The sequence below is a fragment of the Aplysia californica genome, unplaced genomic scaffold, assembly GCF_000002075.1.
Source record: "Aplysia californica isolate F4 #8 unplaced genomic scaffold, AplCal3.0 scaffold00405, whole genome shotgun sequence".
Lineage (NCBI taxonomy): Eukaryota > Metazoa > Mollusca > Gastropoda > Aplysiida > Aplysiidae > Aplysia > Aplysia californica.
Window position 1 is genome coordinate 539462 of NW_004797675.1, and position 20315 is coordinate 559776.

General features: G+C 39.1%; 2 protein-coding genes across 2 annotated transcripts in view; one reads left to right on the forward strand and one right to left on the reverse strand.

Annotated features, from left to right (window-relative positions):
- Window positions 1–1779: 1779 nt before the first annotated feature.
- The window catches only part of LOC101850024 (tumor protein 63), a gene marked incomplete at its 3' end in the record, with an annotated part of 29883 nt that continues 11347 nt past the window's right edge, over window positions 1780–20315 (reverse strand). Inside the window, 3 exon segments of the mRNA XM_005104120.3 lie at window positions 1780–1900; window positions 2717–2839; window positions 19772–19947. Coding sequence (XP_005104177.2) covers window positions 1780–1900; window positions 2717–2839; window positions 19772–19947 — 420 coding nt within the window.
- Window positions 12508–20315, forward strand: part of LOC101850269 (WD repeat-containing protein WRAP73) — a 57438-nt gene continuing 49630 nt past the window's right edge. The window contains exons 1-7 of the mRNA XM_005104121.3: window positions 12508–12699; window positions 15601–15696; window positions 16137–16193; window positions 16593–16709; window positions 17678–17750; window positions 18639–18742; window positions 19289–19375. Coding sequence (XP_005104178.3) covers window positions 12631–12699; window positions 15601–15696; window positions 16137–16193; window positions 16593–16709; window positions 17678–17750; window positions 18639–18742; window positions 19289–19375 — 603 coding nt within the window. The 5' untranslated portion in view covers window positions 12508–12630. The remainder of the gene's footprint in view (window positions 12700–15600; window positions 15697–16136; window positions 16194–16592; window positions 16710–17677; window positions 17751–18638; window positions 18743–19288; window positions 19376–20315) is intronic.

Sequence of the window (20315 nt, forward strand, 5' to 3'; positions counted from 1 at the left end):
GGGGCAGGCAGACAGACGGACGAAAAGGGCTCTAGAGAATTGAAAGAACAAGACATGCAAAACACATTTATCAAATCATAGCTATAGTCCAATGCCTAAAGCAAAATCAAGAAAACAGTGCGTTTGGCAAGTTAGCGAAGTCAGCACTGCTTTTTACTGTAATGTACAAATCAGAATAACGACAGTATAACAGAGGAGGAAAAGAAAAAGCTGGCTACATCAGAGTACCCATCAAATACTAGAAAACACAAAATGATGGGTCACAATATGGAAAAAAACAGGAAAGCAAAGATACAGGGAGACTCCTTTCAACAACATCCGATAACTATACATGTACAGATCAAGCTTCACACATTAATTGTTCAGGAAAGACGGGGGGGGGGGGGGAATTCCACCTTTAGAAGCCTCATATATATTGGTAAACACTCCCAGAACACATACAAAAGAAATAATCACACCATCACTGATATAATGGCCCTGCATGTGCTTCACTATTTCAGTTAAAGATGATATGCGTCAGTTTTACACAATATACAGTACACCGAATGAGACGCTGCAAGGTGACAGGATGCACACTGGGTTACCAGACAAGCAGCCACAATAAAAAAAATTTTTTTAAAGACACTTGAGCAGGGAGGAATAATTACTTTTGATGCCATTCATTAGAAATAACAACAGACTTTGCAAAAACAAACTTCAAGTAAAAGATGGTCAACTGTAACAAGGACTGAGCAGGGAAAAACAATACTGAGTTTTACTCTATACGTGTCAACCCACAACACAACCAAATGTACAGAAGATTATGTTCAAGAAGTATTTTCTATCCAACGTACAATTTTTGGCAGAAGTTACTTATGGCACTCCTATCAACCTGCTGGAGCGTAAACAAGACAATAAACAAACTGAACTATACTTGGGTAAAAAAAAGATATAAAGCTCAAGAGACACCAAAACCACACCTACACCGCAAAGACAATAAATATATAAACTCATGCAAAGGGAAGACAAATAACTGATACCCGAATATGAAAAACTTGTACCAACACAGTGGAGCATCCCAGTGAACTAGTATAAAAAACAAAAAAACAAACGATGTCTGTCAGTAAACCGCCCAACTAATTAACCAAGACAAGGGAAATAACTCATTACTAAATCAGTTATACACACAAAAGTGATTATCTCCCTTGATTCACACGGAGAAATTAATTTAAAAAATCCGACATCGGTGGCAAGTTCACAATAACCGCGGTTTTTTTTTCTTTCGCAGTTACACCATTTCTCAGCATCTTTAAAATTAAAATCGGTTCGTTATTCTTACATGCTATCTCCCTGGAAGCGTTAGTCAGCAACTTAGAAATGGCACTCCTGTTCAACAACACACTTCCTTATCAAGCCTTTGCAGAACACGGGTGAACAGGGTGAACCGATCTTCAGAAATACTGTTTACTCCAGAACTTCAAAGAAATAAGTTCCACCCCAAGAGACCATTATTTAAGCAGCTCCTTGTAATCTTTTCTTCTTAGCATACTTACTAACTTACTATTCTTTGCATACACGCAGGATCATAGGTTTTGTTTTGTTTTTTAAATGGGAAAAATACTGATTTTGTTCATGCCAGCATTTCAATACTGGCAAAGCAAGTTCCTGAACAACATCATGACTTATAAATAAATATTATATTAATTGAAGGAACATTGTGCCAATTCATTTTAAAATTAAAGAAAAGATGGAAAAGATAGAACAAACGAAAAAAAATTCAACTAATCAAAATGCACTTACAAAGTCTAGAGGATCCGAGTTCCCTTTAATCTGGAACTTCTCCACTTCCAGCATTGTGCTTTCCTCTTCATCATCCTCAGCAAACTTGAATTCATCCCTTGTCTGAACATGGGCGAAATCACTGATTGGAAACAACAAGACAAGATTAAATATTAATCAGCTGAGAAGGTGAGACTATAAATTTTCAAATACCTGGATAACCATAATAATACAAGGGGAATTAAGTTAGTATGAGCATAGTAACAGTAACAGGGATTTTAGGGCATTTTTTTAACACACACACACAAAAAAAATATAATAAAGGCCTGTTTATGATTACCATCAAAACTAATGTACAAATATGCTAATCAGCTAATATCTTAAATATAACAATTTGACAGCAGACAACTTTTGAGTTAATCACCATGAAGCCATGAAAGTATAATATATGCATGCTTTTCTTTCATATATACCATCAAGTCAGGTTATATTCTTTTCTGCACACTAAACTATAATTTGCTCATGGTGTAAAAATAAAAAGGAAATACGATATAATAGAGTGATGCAATATAATTTGTCCTATATACACAACTGTATAATGAGGAATGACACCCTACGCCAAAGCTAAGAACAGAAACTGGTGCAAAAGAAACCTGGTCTCATCTAACAATTTGAAGGGGGCATGTGTTTCAAAACAAGTAGCCCTGTTAGTGTTCGCTCTTTAGCTAGATCTATTACTCAGTAATAAAGTAAAGGTCTCATTTTCAAAAACATGCCCTAATATGACAAAAAGTACAACAAACTTTGCACCTAGTACAAAAAAGAAATATTTAAAACTTAAAAAGAACATCTACATCGACATGATTTGAGCAAATAATAGATGAATGGAAGCAAAAGTTCTGAAAAAAGTCTATCTTAATAAGCATAAAAAATGAATAAGTAAGTAGTAAGTGCTTACTTTGAATCAAAGCCCTTGAGATAAGTCCACAACTGCTGAAATGTATCCTGAGACAGCGGCGCACTGGCCGAGCTGCCCGTCGACAGCTGAGACATTGGGAAAGGTATGTTCACTTTCCCATACCTGGAAAAACAGAAATTTTATGACAGGTCATCTTAATTAAACAGTAAACATGACATCTATATTAGCCTAAAATAACACACTCTGCGGAACATAAAGCATTAGACAAAAGGGAGATGACAACAATACTATCACGCCTAAAAATGAATATCCAATGTCTAATGACTAAATACAACACAAAAACTTTGTATTCTTGAAAAAAAAAGGCCGGAAAGACCTTACTGTTTGCAGCATTCCCTTTTTATGAAGAGAGAGCAAAATGAAAACAGCTTTTTTAAAAATATCAAACCTAGGACCACAAATCTAGTTTGAATAGACCAACAATAGAAATAACCACACAGAGAAGCAGCTCTATGCAGCCAGACACCAAAACATACGAACAGCGAAATATATCAGGTAAGTAAGCAAAGACAAGAAAACTTAAATCACTATTTTTAAACCAACACAACACAAGAGAAAGTTATAAAGGGATACACACAGCTTTCAAATCCGTCACGGTTTGTTTTTAAATAAGTTTTTAGTAACTTTTATAGCACTTGCAATGTAAACAAACATCATACATAAGTTCAGAAGTTTGGAGGATTTACGACAGTAAAATATCATTAAATATGCAACAAAAAGGTAGATAGGAAAGGACGATAGATTTTTATCACGAAGGAAGGAGCAAAACACACTCACAACAGCACCTGTCAACCACCAAAGTCTTCTGAGTGTAACAATTATAAAAATGAAAATGTATTGAAATGTAATGAGTAGATAAAAATTATATCAGAGATCGAACAGCCCCCTCCTCCCCCCAATTACCCCACTTGTGAGAAAAAATCAAAGTGAAACGATACTGTGACTAGTTTAAAAAAAGATTTTTTTAATATTAAATTAGAATTCAAATTTCAGAAGAATGCTTTTTTAAAAACAGTTAAGATGACCAAACGCCCTTTCATCTCGAAACTGCTGTGAATAAGAAAATATAGGTGTTTTGTTAGCGTCCGGCAGAACAATGCCCTGGCTCTTTTACAGTTGACAAAAACAATGGTCCATATTATGTATACAGTTTTTGGTTCACAGGTTTTCAGTACATATACAGCAGACAGGTAACTACTAAGTATTTACAGGAGGGTCTGAAGGAGAGCTAGGTAGTGCAGCTCAACTTTGATGCAATACATAATATAAAGAAAAGAGTACAATTCGTTAGAAAAGCTCTGACAGTACTTTGTCTTAACAACCCATTCCAACTGTTACCCCCCCCCGTTCTTTTAATTACTAGCTAGGACAATGACACAATGGTTCATGCACTAACTGCTTTTAATTTACCACTTTCCATTATAGAACAGGGATGACTCAAGGACTACAACTACTAAAAACATCCCTGCAGGGTCCAAATCAGTGTGTAGAGCAGCTCAGCGCTGATGCCAAATCTTAAAAAAAAACCAACAAAACATTTCAATTTTTGTACTCTAAAAATACCACTGACAGATCAAAATTTAAAAAAAAAGAGTATTACTAAAAAACAAAACTTGCAAGTTTGGTTCTGCCAGCTCTAAACTTAATAATGCCATGCCGCCAGGCAAGGAAGGGGAGTAGGGTGCAATTTGTGGGTAGATGTTACCCCATTTATGTGAGCCCTGAGGGATGCAGATGGTCAGGGGTGTCGGTGTGAAATCTCACTAGTGCCAGTCAAAGTACTCAAGTAGCAAGCCACAATGGAAACTTTCCTGGGTAGCCAGAAGCAGAGGCCGGAAATTAGTCAATTTGTCAATGCATGCTGCTCTGACCGTGTAACCAGCCGAGATAAGAGTTCCTTGAATCGTTGTTACATGGCAGTGAGGGGTGGGATTGGTTGACTGCTTGTTACACTGATGGCTGAAGCTACGGATGGAAGCAAAGATGTTCAAATGTTTCCGATTTTAATAGGTCAAACAGTGGTCCAATGAAATGCAAGCACAGGTGGTAATTACATAAAAGTAAGACTGACGCATGTCATTCATTATCAGAGAGGAAAGCAGCTGAGAGGTGTGAAGTTTTGACCACTGCCTGTGTCGATCGGACATGCGCCCCTTGATGATCCCACCGAATGGGTCTTTGAAACCCCCCTCCATCTCCCATCGGAATCCCCTGTCTAAGATGGAATTTTTTTTCTGACTCCTTGCGATTCCGTCTCACACAGGTTCGACTGTACTTTCAGATGTTTTGTCTAAACAGCAGTATTGAAGATTTCGTCCAATGCCCCCCTTCCCCCCAATTGTTTTGCATTGTCAAGACTGACAGTCAGTTACTAAACCACTAATTAGCCCTATAGTTTAGCCCCAAAACTTGAGTAGCATATAAAGTTCCAAAGACTTTACTGTGCTATCATATTTATATCTTTCAAAAAGTGAAAAAAGCTCTCAAATTTTATTCCTTATCACCAGTCAGGAAGGAAATGAATTCTCACCTTTGAATATATAGGCTGTAGGCTAGACCTTCTTTAGATTCTTCATCATTTAAAAACCTCAGATAGGCCTAGACATATATATACAGTAGTCTCCGCCTAAGATCCCGGTGCTCGGGAGCAAGGAAATGCGGGATCTTAGGCGAACCGGGATCTTAACCGATGAACCCAGGGAAGAATCTATGGTGAACCATGTTAAGGCTCACAATCGGTAAAATGGTCTCCCTCCTCTCTACAATGAACTGACGTGCCCCCTTGGTGGGTTTATGGCATATGACGAGCAAAGAGTGGTTAACCTTGATGACCTATCACGGTGCATAGTGGCATGAGGTGTGCCATTTTCACTTATAATCCTATCATGAGTCTCAAGATCTACCCTTATCCAGTTGCCTCTCCTCTTTACCTGTCAAAAATTTATAGCTTTCCATCTCTGACCGAGTCCCCCTCCCCCCCCTCTTCCAAACCGCCTTTGTCGTTACACACCATTACGTTGTGAACCCACCAATCAAAATTCAGTCTGTCTCGCAAATTCGGGAGTAGAGACAACTGCTGCAATGGTCAAGGAAGAGTTCACGGTTCGATGTGATCCTGCCTGGAGCGAACGTGTAGGCCCTACCCACCCAGCGAGTGATGCAAGTTTAGGTGGCGAGCTCAGGTGTGAGTGCGATGCGTGGGGAAAACAAACGCGTCGGTCAGTTCACACCCCGGTGTGATCCCGTCTGGGGCAAACACTGTATCGCTTCATCGAGTTTTACAACGTGTATGTGATCACATTCACGATAGTGGTTGATCTTTGACGCGACGGACAGTTTATTGATCTCAACTTTTCACTCTAGGTTGATCGGCTGTGCCCGCCCGGGTTTTTGTTTAGCAAATTTTGATCTGAAATGCGGGATCTTAGCCGAATGCAAACCATCAGAGCGGGATCTTAGGGGTGACTTTTGTATAGTAAAAATTCTGTTTTACTAAAACAACGGGATCTTAAGCGAACCGGGATCGTAAGCGGTGGGATCTTAGGCGGAGACTACTGTATATATATATTTAAATAAAGTATAGAAGATCAAAACGTCTTTAAAAATACAAAATTCAACCAATCTTCCAAGATTTCGTTAGATTTAGGCCTATGGATACTTTTCGACCTGCACACATAGATGCTCTGTTTTGAGGGCTAAACCGTTACAATTTTTGCTGCAGAACACATATGGCCACTAAAACCCCTGCAAATCATTTCTTTTTCATAAATTATCAACACTAGATCTAGATTCTAATTGTCAAACATCAAATCGTGGGTTACTGGGCATGCCCCCTGGAAGGACTTCCGTAACGAGTGACCACCCCAACCTACGCAATAAAGAAGGGACTCGACTCTACGTTATTTGCATATAATAAAAGAAACAACTTCCGTTTTTTCAGTTGCCATCGTGGACAAGCGCGGCTTTCTCCGTACCCGTCTACTTGTATTTCGTACGCCCGTCTCGCGAAGGGATGAAGCGAAAAATTATACGAATAATGATTTCATTTCGCAAATGTTTTGAACGGAAGAAGAAATGGGGAAAAAATAAAATCTACCCTAAAACACATCTTAATCAAAGAGGCAACCCCCCCCTTCATAAAAAAAAGTGCTGCGCCTGATCAGGGGGACCAATTACCCTATCTATAAGAAAACAAAACATACCCTCCACAACGAGCAACCACCTCAATAAACAAAATAAAGATCAGTACCTGAACCCTGACCCAACCCCTACCCCAAAAACCTAACCATCAAAAAACACAATACAGAAGAGACCTACCCATACCCCTCACCCTCAACAAACACAACAAGCCTACCCCAACCCCTAGTTCCTACCCCTTACCCTAATAATCCTCAACAAACAAAATAAAAGAGAGACCTACCCCCACCCCTTATCCTAATCATAAGTCTACCGCAAACCCTACCCCTTCCCAAACACAATAAAGAAGAGGTCTAACCCTAACCCTAAGCCGACTCCACCCCAGCCCCACCCCTTAACTTCAACAAACACAACAAAAAAGAGACCTACTATTATTACACCTGTCCCTAACCCTGTCCTCCACCCTAACAACCTACCACTAGCCCTAAACGAACACAATAAAAAGGAGACCTATCCTACCCCTTCACCAAACCCCAACCCTCAACAAACACAAGATAAAGAGAAGACCTTTACCCTACCCCCATCCCAACCCCTAACAAACACAAGAAAAGACCTACCCCTACCCCAGACTGTACTAGACCCATACTACTACCCCTTCACTAACCCTAACAACTCTCTATTCTTCTCTGTTTCACATTGGTTGCTCGTTGCGGAATTCCTCCTCTCTATTAATAATACAATGTATTTCGCTAGAATTAATCGTGGTGAGAATTTGGTTAGAAACCGAAGAAAACCTGGCAACTCAGCGCTCCCAAACAACGAGAGTAGATAAAGTCTGCAGGGTCAACTGTGGCTGCGCCTTAATTCTACTAATCCCAGACTCAGCCCTTCAAAACTTAGAACTGGGCCAAAAAATGCGCAAACTACAGATGGTATAACAGTGGCTTTCTGTCTACCATCATGATTTTGGAAGCCATTTCAAGAATTATAATTTTAGCAAAGTGGCTATTCTCCGGCGTCGCGCCGATCAATAGATCGGAAGCTATTCTCCGGCGTCATAACTAGGCCTAGTAAGTCTACCTTTCATTATACTTTAGCTATGGTAATTGTTTAACATAACTTTATTCATTTATTTCTATTGTCCATTTGCTTATATTTTAAACGAAGTGACTATTTCTCCGAACGTTCGGAGAAATAGTGCCGATCTTTATTACTCCGAACGGTTTCCGGTCTCGTGATTTTTTGCCTATTTATTGCGAGAGTTCGGCGCCAACTTTCATCTGCCTCTGGTCTGGGAAGGAACACGTACCGCATGGCAAGCCCGCCTACAGACAACCTTCAGTAACACCCACCACACACTCACCAAACATAACTAGTGGGCAACTTTTGAACGTATGACGAGCTGAACTGTGGATGGAGAAACAGTGTGAGTAAAAGCGGGTGAAAGGAAGAATGTGCGAGTGTATCCACAGGCGACAGCAACTACAAGACGACGACACCGACCACCCCTGGCCTGGTCCACAGCTCACGAACAAAAGGAATGCAGCTCAGGCGGTGTTTTGCCTCTATATTATTGTCCATGGTTCGCAGGGAACAAGTGAGATTTTCTTTGTGTGTGCCTGGAGGGATGGGGTGGGGTATGAAAGTCATGCGGACGGGGATGAGCCGCGGGAGAGAACACGGGAATTGGATGAAAGAGTGAAACTGAAAGAGACAAGCGACTCATGAGCCCTGGAGTGAATGGATCCTATGTTTCTATTTTTGTATACTTTGAACTGTTACTGAATAAAGGCTGAAATAAATCCCGAAAAACAAACACACACACACACACTCCTCATTCTCCACTTACTACCACACACACACACTCAAACACGCACATACATACACACACACACACACAGGAGCAAATTTTTGGGTCTATATCTATTTCAATTTTCAACAGCTAGTCTAGATTCTAGATGAGATTTTTAGATGAGTGTAAAAACGTGAAAAAGAAAGGTTTCACAACAGAAAGAAATCAAAATTAGAACAGCCCATAAACAACAACAAACATTAACAAATAAGGGCGTGTGTCCAGTGTGTCCATCTGTCCGAAGAAGATTGGCAGTTTTAACCCTAAATGTGCGTAATTAAAAAAAAAAAGTACAGGATATTACATGTAAATTATGGAATCACACACATTAAGGGGCTTGCCAGTGTCAGTACATTGGTCGCAGCAGTGACAAACGCAGATGCCAGTTCTATGTGTCGTTATCAATAACCCTCCTTAGATCTAGAGCACACGAGTGAACACAACACATTACGTTTAAGAGCAGCACCCTTCATAGGCAACACGTCATATCTATAGCGAAAAACTGTTTGGAATTGTAGCATTTCTTTATATAAATATTTACGGCGGACATTTTTTGGACCGATTGAACCATATTGTATACGAACAATCTTTGGTAGGCCCATACTATAATTATAGATCTATATAATATCCTAAATTTGCGGGAAAGGATATTTCAGAGTGTTCGGAGAAATAGTGCCCAGCTTTATATTATTTTCCCGAACGTTCGGAGAAATAGTGCACAGCTTTATTTTCCCGAACGTTCGGAGAAATAGTGCCGCCTATTTTAAAATAATGATTCTGTTTATTTAAACGAACAAAATTGATTTTGTGTCTAAAATCCTGTCTAGTCATTATTATAGTATAGCTTTCTGTTTAACTTATTTCTTGTTTTCATGTTGTAATTTTAGTATTTTTAGATCAATTCAACTGATATGTCGCGACTTCAGTGCTGTCTTATCGTATCTCCATTTTTGTAAACAGTGAAAGTGTGACTCCTTTATACTCACTCTTTGTCTTGTTATGAACTCGCGTCAATAGTTGTGAACATGTTTCTTCTTGCACCCAACATAATTCTAAATTGGAGGAATTAGGGCAGTTTGTGCCTGAAAACCTATTGTCTGTATACTACTGTATCAATGGAAGTGGCACGAAGTGGTAAAGTTGTGGGAATTTTTTCCCAAGACAAACAAATAAATGAGAGAGATTTGCAAATCTGCGCCGACAAATTATTAGTAATAGACCGGCGGTGCAATAGCTTCTGATCTATTGACTGGCGAGACGCCGGAGAATAGCCACCTGCATAATTTTAATCTACATTTAGTAGTGGTCACTTGTTACATTTAGTAGTGGTCACTTGTTACGGAATCCTCCCTGCCCCCCTGTATTAACCCATAGAGGCTAATTTGATTTTCAAATTTTCTTGAAAATAATTGACTTGCGACAGTTGTAGCGGCTTAATGTGTAATCTGCAGCAAACAGTAGATTCTAGGCTCTGCAGTTTGACCCCCGAAGCAGTGCATCAGTGTTCGAAGCAGTGCATCTGTGTTCGGGAGTGAAAGTAAAAATTTACCAGTCACTGAGTCAGTCATTCAAAGTAGGGAGTGTATACAGACCCAGTTACCGGGAACAAAGTCACAAAGTATACAGACCCGGTAGGGGAACTCTTTTGTGATTTCGGAAAGTTTCAGCGCCCTCTTGGCTCAGGGTAGACCTAGGTTCTTCTAGATATCTATGGCCTAGGCTAGAGATCTAGATCTAGACAGACAGACAGACATAAATCATTGATCTAGTTTCGAGGCTAGCCTAGATCTAGATCTAAATGAAGATTGCGGATGTCTTTTCGGTAGTTCCCACCCCCCTTATATTTTGAGCCAGTTCGAGATCTATACGTTTGATGCGAGCTAAGATATCAAACCTAACCTGCAAAACATCAAATTATGGTAAAATTCAGGGGGGCATGCCCCCCTGAAACCCCCCACATTTTTATTAGGACAGGGGGGCAAGCCCCCCTGAAACCCGCCACTCTTGAGGCCAAAACCGGCGAATAACAATTGCGGGGTGGGAACTACCGAAAAAGCGCAGTCTTTTCGATGAACGATCGTTGTTCCTCCGTTTTGGAGTTGGAGGAATCACAATTTGAAGAAAAGAACAATGTCATAATTTCTCTCGAACAGTCATCCTCTCTCTCTCTCTCTGTCGCTAGCATTCTCTTTTTCTTTGATTGTCTCTGTCTTTCTTTCTCCCCACCTATTTCCCACTTTATCTTTCACTCGTTCCCTCCTGCCAACTGGGGCATGTCATACATTTTGCTAGCACTTCCCCCTGCTCTCTCTCTCTCACACACACACACACTACCGGGTCTGGGCGATGAAACTTTCCGAAATCACAAAAGAGTTCCCCTACCGGGTCTGTATACTTCGTGACTTTGTTCCCGGTTACCGGGTCTGTTACTGTATACACTTCGTTCAAAGTAACAGTGGCCTAAAAGGAAAGCTTTTCCAACAGTATGGCCTATAGATCAAGGTATACTTTACATGATGTTCAAATAAAATCAGGACAATGCAATACACACTATTCTGAAACATCCGCACATTTGAGTTTGATTCCGTACATCCACATTGTCATTGGGGGGGGGGAGGCTATTTAGACTGAGTCCAAATAGCCACTTCGTTATAATGTTTACGTTCCAGTTACTAGCTAGATCTAAGCTATAACTAGATGTACATTCCAGAACTAATCTAGAGTCTAAATATGTAGGCCTGGGCCTAGAATCTAGATCTATATTATAGATCTAGATCTAGATGTATGGTGATTGCATTCATTACGGACTCTTATATGTTCTCTTCAGCTGGACACTGGGATGGACACGCCCACGGCTCGCAGCACAAACCGTCAGAGTGACCAGTCCCTATGAAACCGAAGTCGTTGACTTCGAGGTAACTATAAAAATTAACTTTGCACCAAATCCCTAGATTACAATAAAAGAAAAAGGACAGAATTACCGAGTGAGTAATGGAAAACCCAGGATCAATATATTTCAAAATGTCTAAAAATAACGAAAATCGGCAGCTACTGAGACCACAGCAGCCAAAAGGAGCAGGAGCTGCATGGCGGAGCCGGAGGTCGGGTCGGCATGCGAAAAACTAACAAAGGGAACCATTATAATAAAGTTCTGCACGAAAAAAAGAATACTTACGTAGTAACGAAGCCCTTAAATAGCGAATTACAGTGTCTTCTTGTCAAAATTAGTAAATCCCAGTGTCAGCAAGATATCACTACCATTGCCAGGTACTTATCATCGCTTCAAAACAAAAGCTCTTGACGATAGGCCAAGCAAGCACACAACCGTTCAGATCACTACACACTTTCATACCACGTGTGGGAAGTAGGAAGACCGAAAGTACACACACAAACACAATGACCTATTTGTATTCCTACGCTGTCTCTAAAGCTATTGCCTTTTCCCTTCTTAGATCAGTACTTCCAATCAAATTTTGTTATCAATCCTACAGATAAATAACTACTCAATCAAGGTAGGAACTTCCACTTTATGCGGAAATTTTCAGAACAATATTTGACGGCGTAAGAATATTCAGCGACTGTGTCTGCACTTGTCAGTTTTGGCGCGAAAAGTTCAGCAGCAAAGACCACCAAAGAACATTTATGTATAATAAATACATTAAGACTTTTTTGTAGTAAATGTATATTTGAAGTTATTTTGATATATTTGATAATATTTTATTACAATTATTGAATAAAGAATAATATACTATTTACTTCGTTCCTATCTTGTTATGAAAAATGGCGCCCTACGCAAGTCAACACTTGATAACAGAAGCCTGATGTTAACTTGTATTTCCCGTCTTGGTTTCTGTGGGGGTTTTTGTGCTTCTTCTTGAGTTTGTAAGACTTTCTGGAGGACATCATGAACTTTTCAGAGTTGTTCCGACAGTCATTACAACTTTGCAAATTTTCTCCAGATGGAAAATACTTGGTAACTAATGTAATCAAACATGATCTTTTGGGCCATTTTGGCCAAACCTGCTTACAATATACTGTAGAGTGCGGGCAACTTGCTGATCCACCCAGTAGAGGGTTGTCTAAACTAACTCTGTTCTGCTTATGCTTTACTTTTAGTTTATCATCAGAATAACTGAATATTATCCATAAGATGTAGATCTACATCTAGATTTAGATCTAGAATCTAGATCTAGATCTAGATCTAATTGTGATTGAGATTAGATGATTAGAAACGAAGTGGCTAGCCGTACTTAAGTACGGCTAGACTGAGAGTCTAGTCGTACTTAAGTACGGCTAGACTGCCAGTCTAGCCGTACTTAGATCTAGGTTTGGCCCAATCGACTCAAGCCTGTTAAGTACACAGGTCTCATTAGATCCAGATCTAGTAATTATTCAGGTTCAAATACATGCAAGTCAGTGAGGCACCTTTTGGTTTTGTCTGAAATACAAATACTTTAGGCATTGCAAACTAAAAATTTCATTTACAATTCAGCCATCAATATTAAGTACGGCTTGCCTGACAGTCTAGCCGTCCTTAAGTACGGCTAGCCTGGCTGTCTACCCGTACTTAAGTACGGCTACACTGCCAGTCTAGCCGTAAGTTTATCTTAGGCGCTATTACTATTAACATTAGAAAACGGAGGTTTAAAATACATGCACTGTCATTAAGGCACCTGGTTTCGTCTCAAATACAAATACTTTAGGTACTGCACACTTCAGTAGGCCTATTTTTTATAAATGGTCAGTCTAGCCATCATATTAAGAATTATAAGTACGGCTAGCCTCTTCCAATTAGAAATTGTGTCAGTTTCAGTGATCCGGTTTTGGCCCCACCAGTGATTAGGCCTGCTTAAATTACTATACACTAGATCTACCCTACCATCAAGCAATCTTACAATCCTGCCATCCTACCTCTGTCCCTAAACCTAACCTATAAGTTGCTGTTGATATTTCATTACTCTTGGTGGGGCCAAAACCAGAGACTACCACATGATGTACTATAACTATAGATACTTTATAGATCTTAGATCTAGATCTAGATACAGAGAATCTAGTAAGGCCTACCAATACCAGCATCATAAGTTGAGTTTGTAATCATGTGTTATTTTATTCTCATTTGGCCTCTGTAGTATAGTCTGTTTTACACCGAGCATTTGTTTGAAACTCATTAAAATACTTTTCCTACCGCGAGCCGCATTTTTCAGCTCGTGGCCTCGCTGGACCGAGAGTCGCAAAGTACGACTCAAGTGGCTCGTTATCAGTTCCTATCCATTAATGAAAGGACACGAATTGCAAAGTGGAAAAGAGAGGCGAAGCCCAAACTGCCGTTTGCCCAGCCGCCGTCATTCCAGCTTGAGGCCTCGCTCAGATGACAGGACCGCCGGCTTCTCTCCCAAATGAGAACTGGTGGAAAATCGCCCCAGCTGAGATCATATCTCCACAAAATTGCGCCAGCAGACAACCCAGATCCGTCCTGTCGAGCCTGCAAGGAGGAGGACGAAACTATGGACCATGTGTTCCTGAGGTGTCCCGCCAGCTATCGTGCTAGAACCCGTCTGCTGGGACATTTCAGTAACCCACTTTCAGCACTTTTTAAGGACCCCCGGGCGAGTGTTGAGTTCCTGCGTGCTGTCGGCATCGCTGACCGTTTATGAAGCCACAGCGCCAGGAGAGAGAGAGAGAGAGAGAGAAGGACACGAATTCTCTGCCGATCTATGTTTTCAAAATAATAGAGACTTCCCATTAACAGATACGGAAGAAAATATTGACACAGACGATTTTTAGTCATTTCAACGCTTTTTTATGTCCCCTTCAAAACGTAGTCTATAATAGGTACACATACATAACTTTCAGCATTTTTTTTTGCACTTTTTGAAACATCCTACCTAAGAATTTTTAACGATGCTGTTGTACTTTTTTAGTTATGACTTTTCACAGTTGGAAAATTGATTTGATATATATATATATGACTCCTTTGATATTGCATAATACCCCAACCTGATAAAATTGGAATAAATCTTCAATATTGTATCATCGTCTGATAGAGTATTTTTAAACTTTCAGTTTGATGGCCATATGATGGTTTGTGTGTGTTAAGTTGGATGTTTCGAAATTCCTTTGTTGAGTAGGGGCGTAAAAATAGGTCAGGGAAAAGCTGTGGGCCAGTGGTAGATTTTGGCCTGGTAGGAAAAGAGTTAAGGGGTGAACCTCGTTACCGCAGTCCTCAATTTCTAAAATTTCTTGACTGGTTTATATGCTTTGCCTTGCTGTTGCCTCCTTTCATTCATCTGAGATAGACTGATGAGGGATCTAAATCAAAATATCATTTCAAAAGTAAGCCTCTATTGAATTGTTATTGAGAGTCGTGAGACTAAAGTTTGCAAAGTAAAACATTGAATTAACTCCTGATCTCCGACAAGTGGCTCACAGCGGCTTGCAGTCTGAAGCGCTGTGCTGGTGACCTGCTGGCAGCGCTGTAGGCATATAATATTCCTTTACAATGACTTTGACGTGAAATTATGGCTTTTCGGCAGGTCTCTTTTACCGGGAGTTCATGCTTTATATGAAGAAAGTCTATCAAAATAGGTTCCCTTGTTTTGATTTATTCATTTATCCAATTTAGTGACATGATACCTCACTTTTTCATTTCGTACCACTAAGAGAGCCCCGGCATAGAGGATTTACCCGTTTGAGAGATTTAAGAGTTAATCATGAACAGGTAATGACTTTAAATTTATTTTTCGTCCATTGTCAATGAAAAGCTGTGAGGGCCAGCTTATAAAGATATTAATTAAGTGTGAGTCCACATATTGTAGCATGTGACATCGTTGTGATTTTTAAAACAATATTTTTAACAATATCCATTCTTCTGCAGGCCTCAGGTGTTGACTACCGGCTAGTGATAAGAGATGTCGAAACTTTACAGATTCAACAGCTTTACTCATGTTTGGATGCCATTCAGTATATTGAGGTGGTGTATCATTACTTCTGGAATGAGTGTGGCATGCGTGTATGTGTGTTAATATTTTATGAGTGTGAACTTTAAATGTGAAATGTATAATTCTAAATTTCATATATTGCTGTCTTATTACTTATTTTAAACTCGACTGTCAAGTTTTCTCTTAGATAATGTCTCATTTTCAGTTTCATGTTTAGTGCTCATGAATTGTAAAGTAAGATATTATGAGCTTTTAAAACAATGACAACGTTCTGAATAAGTGAGAAAAAAGTGCCTTTATCGTGTCCATTTTCAGGCTAATGATTGGTTCTGGCAGTGTTGTCCTACCATCTTGATAGAATATGTGTGTAATATCCTATTAGTGCTTTGTCATGCTTTCTCAAAACTCTCTACATACTGTAGGACAGTCAAAATACCAGTACTCATAATTTGTTTTTTTCTCTCTGTTCCAGTGGTCAGGGGATTCACAATTTGTACTGTGTGGTATGTTCAAGAGAGGACTTGTTCAGGTAAAAATGCAGTCATTTTTGCAAATTTTGTTTTTTGTCCTTTCTTTTATTTTATGTGTTTAATTGTGAAGATATAAAAGGTGAGGTTTTTGTATAAATTCTTAATTTTACTTCTTTTTTTTTTTTTTTTAGCTCATGGAAGTGAGTGTAGTGTATTCAGCCCGTGGGGTTTTAGCAGGTGCTTTGATGCCAGTGTGAGTCTGATAATGGGGTCAGTGAGTTCATGGAGGTAAAGTCATATGACTCTATTTCAATTCCTTTACTTTTGGGGATTAATCCATTTGCACAGGCCAGCTGTTGATTTTGGCATTAAAGAGAGCTGACTCATTGATACAGCTAACAGAAGTGAGTGAGACATTATCAGATTCTCAGATTTCTTTTTTTCTCTTTTCTTTACAGGTTTGGTCCCTAGAAATCCCAGAGTGGCACTGTAAGATTGATGAGGGATCAGCTGGCCTGAGTGCAGCGACCTGGAGCCCAGATGGGAGGCATGTACTTACCACTGCCGACTTTCACGTATGTCTTTTTAAATCTTATTTTTGGGTACTTTACAAAAAATAGTTATCTGACACCATAAAGCCAGGTTTTTATTTTTTGAAATGGTGATAAAATTCTTGTTTCTCACTCTTGTCGGTATTATTGAAATTTCTCTGAAAATGTGTTACCTCTATTGGTTTATAAGGAAAGGGGGATCTAAGTGATGGTTTTGTTTGATGAGTCACAGTCATCTTCATTGAGTATGTGAGTTACGTATGTATGTATAGAGAGTTCCCTTGAATATTGCAGGGATTATATGCCAAAATCTCCCATGATATGTAAAAATCAGCAGAGTACAAAAAATATATATATTTATATATTATATTAGTTGTGAATTGTAGGCCTCTGTAAACCCTCCCTGGTGCAATTTTACTAGAAAAAAACTGTGTGTTACTGATTCCGCAAAATATGACAAGAGAATACAGTATTCGTTTCATTTGAGAGCCAAATATGTTGGAAATTTATTACCCAGAATAACTTTAACATGTAGTGAAAGCCAAACCTCTAGTTATACATGACCATACCCTCATTCCTTTTTGTCCACCCATGTAAGTTTTTGCTCATTTGTTGTTCTTTTTTCTTTTCTTTGTCACTTTGCCTTCCTTTCTCTTGAATATGTTATTGTTATAAGGCTTTAGATAGTTTAGAGCAATACTTTTGTGTTTTTTCTGAGACGCAGGCACCTTTTTATAATTTTTTCTGCTGTACTAAATGTCTAAAGCTAAACTTGTGTCGTACTTTTAATGATATTTGTTAGTATTATGTAAAAGTCTTACTTAATTTATGATCCCCATTATATCTGTTGTTTACTTTTGGCTTATGTTCTCTATGCTAAACTATCCAGAAATATATGCCAGGTTGCTTTTTACTGGCATACTTTTTTTATCTAACAAACATTTTTTTTTTCAGCAGATTATAAGTTGATTACTTTTGGGCTTTGATTTCAGCTGCGTGTGACGGTTTGGTCTCTGGTAACGAAGTCAGTGTCTTATATCCGCTACCCTAAACAATGCTCCAAAGGTGACTGTTTTCATTTAAGACACTCTTTATGTATCCTAAAGTATTATTAAAGTTCGCTTTTCATTACATTTTAGCCACAAATGGGACAGCCCCCACCCCCACCCCCCCTCAATTTACCATCTGTCTCTGATAGACAAAACCCAGTGGGTGAGAAGCCATGAAGGTACTTTAAGCTTTTTCATTCAGGATTTGAACCAAACCAACCTTTACTGCTACCTGGCACAGTTACCATTAAGCTGTTTCTGTCGATTCTCATGCCTGAATTTTCTTAGATATAATATAGAACAATGCTGATTTTAATTGAATGTTTTAATATATGCGGAAACTGAGACCTGGTATGACTTTGTTCATAACTGAGACCTTATGTTTGTTAAATTTCTTATATTTTAAAACTTTTCCCAATACCATTTGCTTCATGGCTAGAGCTACATCATTCCAGCAGACAACCACAGGCACTGGATGAAATAACCTACCAACTCTGAAATCTTTTACTTTTACTTTACTTTACTTTTCCAATCCAACCTTGAAATCAAACCATATCTTCTGTGTGCAACAGACACATGTAATGACTGTCGATTTTGCTCTCTTTGTTGTATAATTTTATGCTGGTAACTACTGCGGGCATTATAGAAAGTGAACAGTTAAGACTGCAGTCAGGCATGCACTTATTGGAACATGTACATAATGAACGCACACATAGCGAACAGAGTTTTAAGGTCCCTAATCTTTAATCATTCATGTATTCTTTGTATTTAAAACATGTGCATAGCAAAATTTGTCTAGAACGAAAAGATTTCCGTGTCCCACTGATTTCGTTGTGTGAATGTGTGCTAGTACTGCTAGACAGTATTTTAGTGTCTCTGAGAACTTTATGATTCCTGTCCCCAGGCATTGACTTCAGCGTTGGAGGCAAGTACATGGCCCTGGCTGAGCGGCGAGACTGTCAGGATCACATCAGTATTTTCTCCTGCCAGTCCTGGTCACTTGTGAAGGTGAGCTGACCTCATAGAGAGTATGAATCGTTTTTACTTTGGTTTTTTTGTTGTTTTTTTAAATGAAATTCAGCCCCTTGCTAGACAAAACTTTTGGTTACTCCATCTTATTTTCCCCACCCCAAACTAAAACACTTCATTACATTTCTGTGGTGAACTTAAGTCAAACCAGCCTTCATATTTAAACTCTCCATTGCGGTCACCTGTACTAGCAGCCTGGACACTCTTACAGTTTTCCTATATTTTCATCCTATTCATAGTAGTTCCTGTCTAACACCACCATGATCAATCATTTTCGTAACAAGTCGACCTCTCTATGATCATTTGTTACAAGTTTTCTGCCAACCTGTCTTCAGACTGGGGCTTCGAATGAGATTATGGGGGGGGGGTGTCCTTCATGACTTGAAATGTTAATTGACTGTTTCTTTTTGCCTTAGACATGTAAGATGCTTGTTTCCTTGTGTAAAATTTCAGTTTAGATTATGTGTGAATTCTTCAGACTTTTGCAATGTTTGTTTCTTTTTTATTTTACCTTTTCAATTTCAGCATTTCGAGTCAGAGACAGATGACTTAGCGGGTTTGCAATGGTCGCCAGACTCACGGGTGCTATGTGTGTGGGATTCTTGTCTAACGGTGAGTAAGCTAATAAGATTGTGAGTGTGAGAGGTTGGAGGTTGCTTCCAGTATCTTATACTTCTGTTCTTTCCTTCTGTTATTTTTGTCTGTGGTTTTAATTCTGTAGTTTCCCCGGAAAGAGGACCTTTTTTGTATTCATGTGTTTTATCAGGAACAGACAGGTAAAAAAGATATGCATTTCTTCTTTTCCTTACCGCATTTTACAGGGTGAGTAAAAAATATTGCAAGTTACTCTTTATTCATACGACAATGTCATATTTTTTGTCTTTTTAAGCTGTTTCTTCAGGATGAATGTACGAATAAACAGTTTTTAAAAAGGGTGTTTTTTTTAGAAATCTTTAACTAGTTACAAAGGAATAATTTTTAAAGATATGACTACTCCAAATATCTTACATGCATCCAGGGTTGAGGTTCACTGTTGTCATTTGCATACTGCGAGTCTGGCGAAGTGTAGAAAGGTTACCATCTCTACTGTCAATAGCTGCTGGAGCCAGTGGGCGGGGCAGTATTGCAGGTGGGAGGGGCTTCATTCCCTGATTGACGGCAGTGTGAGAAAAGGCAAGGGGAGCCTGTGGGAAAGACAAGAAGAGAGTGGTGTGAATATTCTCAAATGTCCACTTCTATCTACAGTACGGTTTCAGATATAAGAAAATTGATGTCCCTGTGGGAAAGTTAATGTGCTTCTCTTCTTTTTAAGTTGCTTTCTCTGCTCTTGTTTCTTTCCATTTACTCCTATGCTGACATTTGTTTGTATATATATAAATATGTCAGGCGTTTACTTTCAATGCAAGTCTGACTGGTCCATGATGCTTATTATATTTTTTTACTTTGCTCAGCCCAGGCAAATACTTTTGTTCTTTTGTGAATATTTTTGTACACTGCTTTCTTTCTACCTAAACCTCTCTCTCTCTCTCTCTCTCTCTCTCTCTCTCTCTCT